The sequence below is a fragment of the Mus pahari genome, chromosome 18 (genome assembly GCF_900095145.1).
Source record: "Mus pahari chromosome 18, PAHARI_EIJ_v1.1, whole genome shotgun sequence".
In the NCBI taxonomy this organism is placed as follows: domain Eukaryota; kingdom Metazoa; phylum Chordata; class Mammalia; order Rodentia; family Muridae; genus Mus; species Mus pahari.
The window spans coordinates 21,619,009-21,629,333 of record NC_034607.1 but is presented as its reverse complement, the minus strand read 5'-3'; the positions used below and the strand labels follow the sequence as shown (position 1 = coordinate 21,629,333).

General features: G+C 38.4%; 1 protein-coding gene across 1 annotated transcript in view; it reads left to right on the top strand.

The window, feature by feature from the left end:
* The window catches only part of Slc5a7 (solute carrier family 5 member 7), a 20,917-nt gene extending 11,341 nt beyond the window's left edge, over positions 1-9,576 (top strand). The window contains exons 5-8 of the mRNA XM_021218199.1: positions 2,657-2,800; positions 4,237-4,390; positions 7,096-7,313; positions 8,880-9,576. Of these exons, the coding sequence (XP_021073858.1) occupies positions 2,657-2,800; positions 4,237-4,390; positions 7,096-7,313; positions 8,880-9,509 (1,146 nt within the window). The 3' untranslated portion in view covers positions 9,510-9,576. The remainder of the gene's footprint in view (positions 1-2,656; positions 2,801-4,236; positions 4,391-7,095; positions 7,314-8,879) is intronic.
* Positions 9,577-10,325: the final 749 nt, after the last annotated feature.

The following is a 10,325-nucleotide window of genomic DNA, read 5'->3' as shown; positions in this document are numbered from 1 at the left end:
GGAGTATTACTAGTATTAGGATAACATCACTATGGAGTATTACTAGTATTAGGATAACATCACTATGGAGTATTACTAGTATTAGGATAACATCATTATGGAGTATTACTAGTATTAGGATAACAGTGAAAGCACTTGGGGGCATGTTAAATATATGGTAGTCTACTTGTGAATCTTAGCATCCTCAAATCTTAAAATGCAAAAAATAATAATTATAGTAGTGTGAAACACCAACTTCATATAAAAGAAGTATAAATAGAAGTGTGCATCTGTGTCATGGACTGACATGGGTCCATGTGCACAATTTCATCAAATACAAACATCAGGTCAACTGTCCTTATGCAGAGCCGCAGACAAAGTAAGTGCACTTATGTTTCCAATCGGGATTCAAATATCCTTGGTTATATTTTCTCTTATTTTTCTTAGAGTAAAAATTCTCCAGTGACTATTTGGGTTTTACCCCACGTTTGGAGATAAATCTGATAGGATTTCAGCCCAGAGGAATCATCTGACTGCCATCTGACTTCCACTGTAAATATTAATTCCCATATAGTAACACAGCCTCCATTTCTCATTCTTCTCCTATACACTCTGTTAGAAAATGTCATAAACACATTTTAAAGTTAAATTACAGAATATTTAACTTGCTCAAGAATTCTCACTGTTTATTTTCAAACTATTCAAACTAAGTAGATGTACAAGTCTCTAGATTTTACTCAGCACCATCTTAGCTATCCATAAAGAAAGCAGAAAACACAAAGGCTGTTCACCTGGAGTGTCAGAAATGAGGTCAGTATGGCTGATATTAGCTTTCATAGTTGATGCACTTGTTATCCCAAGAAACCCAACTCCAGGTCATGAATCTATCAACCAACAATGTAAATCCTGCCTTAGTGCTTTACGTGAGTTCAGTATGAAAGATGCACAGACTAATGACTCAAGGTTTTTAGGTGTCTGAATGGAATGGCAAACATGTAGGGATATATGTTGGAAAATTTTTTTCACCATAAAACATAACTAAGTAGATAAGTTATATGGGCAAACTACTCTTTATTTATAGATGAAATTAAACCATTTCTGTGTAATAACCATTTCTGTGTATTATTAGGTAAAGAATACTACATGATTATGGGTTTCTTAATTAAAGCACTATTAAGTTGGCTGTCTAAGTATACTTTATTTTCATAGCTTTTCGTCCTATGCATGCATACCTAATCAATCTATACTTTGACCATACCTTCTCAGATTCTGTAATTTTGTGGGTTTTGTAATCATCTTTGGAGATCCATAGCTGAGCACTGCATTCGCTTAGTCTTCCCTTTCTGGCTCTGTTCCCTATTCTAACCCAGAAGCTGTTGAGTCTGCCATCCTGTTCTTAGGGGCATCTTTCTATTTCAAAGCCACTGTTCACATGCCAAGCTTGGTCAGGATGTCCTGTGATACTCATGTTTGTTTCTGTGTTTTGAAACTCATTGTTAATATCCATGACACGAAGCTGAAATCTGTGAATATGAAACTCTTCTAGCTTCCAGTTACCTACAAAACAAAACTAAAACCATTTTGCTTGAAATTCAAGGCTTTCTTCTTGAGGTTTTCGTTTCGTTTTGTTTTGTTTTGTCTCTAATACCCAAAAGCCACCCCACTGCCAGCAAACCTTGTTACCCAACAAATCTGAAAACACACACCATATGCAAATGATCCTTTAATTAAGATATTACTGCTTAATATATTTAGCTTTACAATGTTTCTAAAGCCAAGCCCATTAGAAAGAACCTCTATTTGAAGTTTGAATGTGAATCTATTCCCAATCTTGCAAAATTCTGCTCAATCTTCTATGATGTTTAGCAGTGAAAAACAGCTGCATTTCCCAGTCAACCACACAATCACTTGGGAACAACCTACACATTTCAGTGTACTTTGGTGCTGAGCAGTAATGTTTGGTAGGTCCTGTGAATTAATATTTTCTGCTTTAAATGATTTCACTTCACGTAGCCAACAGTAAGTTGAGTAATATCTGCATGCTTCTACTTGTTCATTCTGCCCTGAATCCTTTCAGTTCTGCCTCTCTTTACTAGTCCTGGGGCACATCCTTCAATCACCTGTTTCCCTCCCATATTAATGGATATGTATCTTTGCTGAATTCACAGGAAACACAAAAAATGTGTGTATATGTGTTTGTGTGTGTATGAGTATGTGGATGTATGTGATGCAATATTTTATTTTCAAAAGGCTCATCTGGCCGGGCATGGTGGCACATGCCTTTAATCCCAACACTTGGGAGGCAGAGGCAGGCAGATTTCTGAGTTCGAGGCCAGACTGGTCTAGAGTGAGTTCCAGGACAGCCAGGGCTATGCAGAGAAACCCTGTCTCGAAAAACCAAAAACCAAAAAAGAAAAAAAAAAAAAAAAGGTTCATCTGACCACTTCTATAGTTTACTTGATCCAATATAATCAAATACATGAGTATTCAATGACTTTTCATTTTTTTCTAAGTGTTTCATAGCTTCACATAGAGAACGTAATTTTAGTTCCTTCTCTGCCTGAGAAAGAGCAGCTTTCTCAGCCAAGTCTGAGAAAAATAAACTAGGAACATCACCCATGCATATCCACGGCAGTTAAGCTCATAGCCAATGCTCCACTTTTATTCTTTGTTCCAGTGGATCAGTGTCCCTTTTGCCCTGTCACATCCTGCAGTCACTGACATCGGATTCACAGCTGTGCATGCTAAATACCAGAGTCCCTGGCTGGGAACGATTGAATCAGCTGAAGTCTACACCTGGCTTGATAATTTTCTGTTATTGGTAAGTGACGCTGTCATCTAAGAAACGTGGTCTAGTTGTTCATAAAAATCAAAGACACATTCAGGATTTCACATATGTACACAAGGTTTCATCTGCTGACTCATGGCTATCTGAATTGACTCTTCTTGGAAGGGTGGAGCCACATGTTGACTGATGGTAACCTACACAATGTAGACAGCAAATGGAAACTTAAAGGTCTAGCACTGTATCATTGCATGCTCTGGATCCAGAGTTCTGCTATAATAGGATCCCATAAATCATGTAATTCCCAACTGTAACATAGAGGTTTACCTTAAGTGGAGAACTGGGCCAACTGAAGCTTCTGATTTGTGTTTTGGAACAAAGCATTAAAATTTACTTTATTCTGATATAAGTAGTTCATGAGAAAAGTCATTGATGTATACTAACTTATACATTTGAAAATTTAAAAAAAATGGTTTTGAAAGAACACAGACTTGAGGAATGGATTTATGAATTTTACAATTTATTTTTAACTGTTTACTTTTTAATATATGTGACTTGTATGGGAAGAAAAATTACTCTGTGCTATGCTTGACACAAATGAAACAAAGATGAATAAAATAGCTATGTCAAAGTTAAATCCCTGAAGAAAAACCACAGGTGACATAGCCAGCTTTTTCAACTATTCCCTCATTAGTATACTAATTCCTGAATACTAACTTTCCATCCATCTGACAGTTGAAGATGTATCAATACTCTAGGGGAAAGTCAATAATCTTCCATACTTCTCTCAGACAACTGCTCTAGATCCTGAACTCTACCCATATCACATATGCAGTGGTCCCACAGGTACCTGGGTATCATTCTGTGTTTACTTTTTGTCATGTTAGCACCCCCTTAAGAAACTCTCATCTTCCCGTATGTCCAACTCAGAAGTCATTTCTACAGGCTCTGTTCCTTGCTCTGCAGGCATCCACTTATCTCCTTTTCTCTCAACCCCACATAATTGTTTCTCAGTTTTGTTTCCATTCAAACTTCTTGTAGCCTAATGTAATGCCACAAACTTTTTGGTTTTGTGTCTTTAATGAAAATATTAAGTGTACCTCTAGTGTATATATTCACATTTATCAGTCATTTACATATACTGTGCTAAAATATATGTAATCTAGTTAGAAAACTAAATCATGGAACATATTCTATAGGAACCCCATTTTCGTGATCTAATTAATTCAACAAGAGCCAATAATGCTATAGACTCCTCCACCCAGAAGAATTTAAATTGACAAACACTGAAGTGTCTGTTATACTGCAAACACGGTTGTAGAAGTTGGGATTTGTGGTCTGTGGAGAATTTTTCACACTTCACAATCTACTAGAACTTTGCAACTGATGGAGTGCTGCAAAGCTCCTAAGAAGCAACACTTTCATTTGCTCCCTTCATTTGTCTTACTCTGAATCCCTGGGTCCTCATACAGATGCTGGGTGGAATCCCATGGCAAGCCTACTTCCAGAGGGTCCTCTCTTCATCCTCCGCCACCTACGCTCAGGTGCTGTCCTTCCTGGCAGCTTTTGGGTGCCTGGTGATGGCTCTACCCGCCATATGCATAGGAGCAATTGGAGCCTCCACAGGTAAACATCTTGCATCTCTGTCACATTTCTAGGTAGTGTCCTAACCCCCTAATGGCGGTTCATTCTGTGCCACATTCGTATTTCCCCAACAGAGTAAATGAATTCTTTCTCTATTACCTGACCGTGCCTTTGCTATAGCATTCATTAAATGGAGTTCTAGTTCTGTGTTCTCTACCCAGATTTGTTGCTTAGTGATGAAACCTTTGTGAACCAGTAATTTTGGTGTTTTAGCAGTTGTATTCTGTCAACCAGGAGATAACTGTGATGCACATTGTATAACCACAGGGATGGGGTTTAAAAGTACTACTCCATTCTGAGTTTAACTATAAAGGGTACAAATGAACACTAAAGACTTTCTACAGTCCTCTTAGTGAGCCAAAGAGATACAAATATTGCAAGAAACTGCCTTCGGACATCACCATCCTTCTGTCATTATGGTCCCCATGAGCCACTATGAACATGAGGTTTTAGCTCTTTATTTTTAATAGTTTGCCCACCAAGAAGATTTTTCTAACAAAAAAGATAACAAAATACTAAGATAACAAAAAAGAGCAATAAAACATTATTATTTCCCTGTTGGCCTCTAGGCAACATTTATTTCTTAAGTCTTGCCTTTCATTCTCTTGAATGTAATCACGCCTGACATTCATGTTTTTTCTATAGTAAGAAGAAGAAGCTAGATTCCCACCGCAAGCACACTGACTACTTTCAGGGAGGTTCTGTCTTTGCAACCTAATAACCTCCTTGCCTAAAATCAATACTATCACTATGTGGACTGGGTTTCAGAGACCTAGAAGAGGTGTAAACATAAAAACACAAGAACATAATGACAGAAACTGAAATTTGTGGACAGTGAAGAATTTTATGAACTTCAGAGCTAAGTTGCAGCTGTCTTAATTATGATTATGAGGCAACATTTGAACGAAAATATATATAGTATTTACCTACATTGAGGAACATTCTTTAAGTAGAGCCCATTAAAACAGATTAGAAAAAGCGCACCTTTTATCCTGTTTTGTCTTATAAAAGTAATGTTTTTTATTGAATTACTTTGGTGTATTTTTATTTTAGTTTTATAACAGAAATCATGATTCATAGTATAATCTTTCCGTTCCATGTCCATTGACATGAAATAATAATTGAATGATTAAAAACATTGTCCAAGGTCTTTATCAGCATAGATAAATTGTAGATTGGGTGTACATTTATTATTATTATCCCTTGTAACTAAATTTCTCAGTTGCATGTTTAGCCCTGGTAGCATGTAGGCATAGCTTTAATTGTAACTGTAGCAGGAAGTGGATAAATGGCAAAAACTAATATTTATTGACCCTGGCATTATAACACCAAGGAAGAACAGCAAATATCGAAGAAGACAACTAATGTTCATATACAGGTCCCTTGTCTTCTTCAACACAGGCTATAACCAAACCAATCCCAATATAGGGACAGTGAAATGGTTTAAGAGTGAAGGCATTAGTCACTAAGTTTGACAACCTAAGTCCCATCCATGGCAACCAATGGTGGAAGTAGCAAATTGACTTTCACAAATTGTTTTGTTTTGTTCTGTTTTGTTTTTTTGACCTCCACAGTGATATGCCATAACACTTGAGTACTATATATGCACAAGCACACATGTGTGTGAGCATACATACAAAAGCACATAAATAACAAAATACAAGGTGTATATTCAAAGATAAACTAATGTTTCAAGACATTTTATTATACCAATTCTGAAAACCTTCCAGATACCTGAGCCTCATAATTGAAAAAGACTTACCCTTAGCAAAGACCACACTTCTTTCTATAATGAAAACTCTTCGTAAAATGAAATTGCTTAGAAGCAAACTAACTCAAAGATAAGTCCAAGGTTACAGTTTCTTCAGGAAAAGGGCAAATAGGGCAATCTGCTATGATTTCAGTATGTGCAAAGTCCCTGGGCCTCATTCAGTTCCAAGCGATCGAAAGAAAATGCTTTGGTTTAAGAAAGTTTGTTATCTGTCCAATAGATGATTGTGAGCATCCACTTCTGTATTTTCCAGGCACTGGCAGGGCCCCGCAGGAGTCAGCTATATCAGGCTCCTGTCAGCAGGCTCTTGTTGACATCTGCTATAAAGGAGCTAGAGAAAGAATCCAAGGAGCTGAAGGGGTCTGAAGCCCCATAGGAGGAACATCAATATGAACTAACCAGTACCCCCAGAGCTCCTTGGAACTAAACTACCAATCAGAGAAAACGCATGGTGGAACTTGTGGCTCTAACTGTATATGTAGCAGAGGATGGCCTAGTCAGTCATCAATGGGAGGAGAGGCCCTAGGTCCTGTGAAGGTTCTATGCCCCAGTATAGGGGAATGCCAGGGCCAGGAATGGGAGTGGGTGGGTTGGGGAGCAGTGGGATTTGGGGGAGGGGATAGGGGATTTTTGGAGGGGAAACTAGGAAAGGGGATAACATTTGAAATGTAAATTAAGAAAATATCAAAAAAAAAAAAAGAAGAAGAAAGAAAAAGAAAAATGAAAAAAAAAAAGTTTGTTATCTGTGATTCGAACATCTGGGTTCCAGGACCCAGCAGGTGTAACTGAACCTGAATGCTATCAACACTCACTGGACCCAGGCAGGTCAGACATATTACCTGACCAGCATATGGACTTTCCATCTTAGTAGACCATGTGAGGTCTCTCAGCTATGATGGTTTCTTCTGTTCCACAGACTGGAACCAGACTGCATATGGGTTTCCAGATCCCAAGACGAAGGAGGAAGCAGACATGATTCTCCCGATCGTTCTGCAGTACCTCTGCCCTGTGTACATCTCCTTCTTTGGGCTCGGTGCTGTTTCGGCTGCTGTCATGTCCTCAGCTGACTCGTCCATCCTTTCTGCGAGTTCCATGTTTGCTCGGAATATCTACCAGCTTTCCTTCAGGCAAAATGTAAGGACAGCCTTTTAATCTGTCATTAGTAGTAGTACTAGTTGTCGTCGTCATTGCCAATGCATTTGCTATATTTATTATGCATATAGTATTGCAGGTAGAATCTCTCTAACCTGAAATGTTAAACTTGGAATGTTAAACTTGGGGGGGGGGATGTGTCATACTATGAAATCTTGTACTAAACATAGTATATAAAATATGAAACATAGTATATAAAATCAACTTCAGGCCATATCTACAAGGTATATATGAAACATGTAATTTCTGTTTTAAAGTTGAGTTTCACTCCTAATGTATCTCATTATGAATGAGCATGCTAATATTCCAATATTCAAACATAAGCCCCTGATAATATAAGACGCTTCTGCTGTCAAGCATTTTCAGTGAAGGATATTTAAGTCTGTGTATACATATTGAGACTGTATTGAAACCTACCCCTTAGAGTGATTCAAAACACACATATAAATATGGTGTATTTATGTATCCTGCAACTGAATCACAGTAACATGTGCCACTGTCTATTTTCACAGCAAAGGAAACATACTAGTTTAACTGTCCCCCAAGAAAACGTCACGTTACTACAGTTTAAATTTCATGTCTGTCTTGTAAAAAGACAATACAGCTTCGAAAATTTTAGAAAAGCACTTAATCTGCTTAAATATGCTAGGGTCCGAGAGATACCTAGTAGCTATATGTCATGCTAAACTACTTAACACTGTTTTCATAGCAACTTCTGTGGCCTTCCAGTTCCACAGAATGCTTTTAACACATAGGAACCTTTCTATTTGATTTTTCTTATGGAGCGAAAGGTTTCAGGACAGATTGCTACTGTAGTCCTTGGGAAACAATGGGCCTCTCTCAAGAGCTTTTCTCTATCATATAAAGCTTGACTTCTCACCAGGTTGCCTAGGTCATAGTCGGCAAAATAAGTCCATTGGAGCCCACTAGATGGCTTAGTTTTTTTTTTTAAAGTGTGCCTGCTACCAAGTCTGATGACCCATATTCCATCCGTGGAACCTACATGATTAGAACTGACACTTGCAAATTCTGACCTCCACACATGTACCATAGCATGAATATGTATGTATATCATATCATGAGCATATAGCATGAATATCATACCATATGCTCAGAGGTATGTGTATGTACACACACAATTTTTTTAAAAAATGGTTCATTTGTATTTCACCATGGGTATTCCCTAAACCGGATTTAAAGCACTAAAAATGTAATTTTTTTTGGTAGGACTCTTACAAGCATAAGCTGTAAGGTTGCCCATACTCTCAGTACCTCATGTGAGTGAGATATCACCTTGACATATTTTATGTGTGACATATGATCTTATTTCACCTCAGCGTCCCCTCTGTACATTCAGAGGAAGGCTTCATGGTCTCACTCCCTTCATATGGTAAACACAAGCCTTTGCACCCAAGTGCCATAGGTTGCATCAGCTTTGAACCCAGGAGACTGGATAAGATCAGTTTTAAAGCATAGAAACTTCCCCATTCATCACTTAAAAAGCCAGCACACTGTTGACAAAACTGACTCTGCATTGATTCCTCACAGGCATCAGACAAGGAAATTGTGTGGGTCATGAGGATCACTGTGCTTGTGTTCGGAGCATCTGCAACAGCCATGGCTTTGCTGACGAAGACTGTGTATGGGCTCTGGTACCTGAGCTCTGACCTTGTCTACATCATTATCTTCCCGCAGCTGCTCTGTGTACTCTTCATCAAAGGAACCAACACTTATGGGGCAGTTGCTGGTTATATTTTTGGACTTTTCCTAAGAATTACTGGAGGAGAGCCCTATCTATACTTGCAGCCCTTAATCTTCTACCCTGGTTATTACCCTGACAAGAACGGTATATACAATCAGAGGTTCCCATTTAAAACTCTCTCCATGGTTACCTCATTCTTTACCAACATTTGTGTTTCTTATCTAGCCAAGTATCTATTTGAAAGTGGAACCTTGCCTCCAAAATTAGATGTATTTGATGCCGTTGTCGCAAGGCACAGTGAAGAGAACATGGACAAGACCATTCTAGTCAGAAATGAAAATATCAAATTAAATGAACTTGCACCTGTGAAGCCTCGCCAGAGCCTAACCCTCAGTTCAACTTTCACCAATAAAGAGGCCCTCCTTGACGTTGATTCCAGTCCGGAGGGCTCTGGGACTGAAGATAACTTACAATGACCCCATCTAAAACATACAGAAGAGAACATTGCTGTAGGGTAGTACTGGAAGAAAAGTTTGGAGCATATATTACACATGTTAAACTATAAATGTTTAGAGGGAAAAAGTTTTGCAAAAATAAAATAAGTTATGATAGATGAGTTCAGAAAAAATAACAATTGCACAGTGAGAAGGAATCAAGCATGAAGGCAAAAAGCTTTATTTCTCATCATAGCACTTTTAATTTTAAATAGCATTGTTAAGCATATAAAAATGCATAAAACCCTAGCCAAAGAAGGTGGCTAAATATTACTTATCTTTATTTTGGGAAAAGGGAATATATATTAAAGAGTCTATGGGAAGGACGTTGGATGGTCCTGAACATCTTCACCAGATAATGCACTGGACACCAGTTAAATTACTACAACATGGAGGTTATGCATTTATTCACAGTCACTACTGTGAATGATACAGTGAGTTAGCCAACTCACGTGTCTCCATGTGTAGGCTGTCTTGCTCTTCCATGATTTGAACTGTGGCATTTACTCATTTTTCAAGGTGCGCTTCCTTACCCTTTCTTGCCATCTTACATGTGCACTCTCTCCATTCATCCCTCCATCAATCCATTCCCTCCTCCTCTCTACTCCCTCTCCTTTTTCTGCCCTTCCCCCTTTCTCTCCTTTTCTCTCCTCTCCTTTTCCTTCTCTCTCTCTCTCTCTCTCTCTCTCTCTCTCTCTCTCTCTTTTGGTGTGTGTGTGTGGTGCTGGAAATCTATTGCAGGGCCTTGCACATGCTGGGTAAGAACTCTCCTACTGAGCTACACTGCAGCCCCATGAT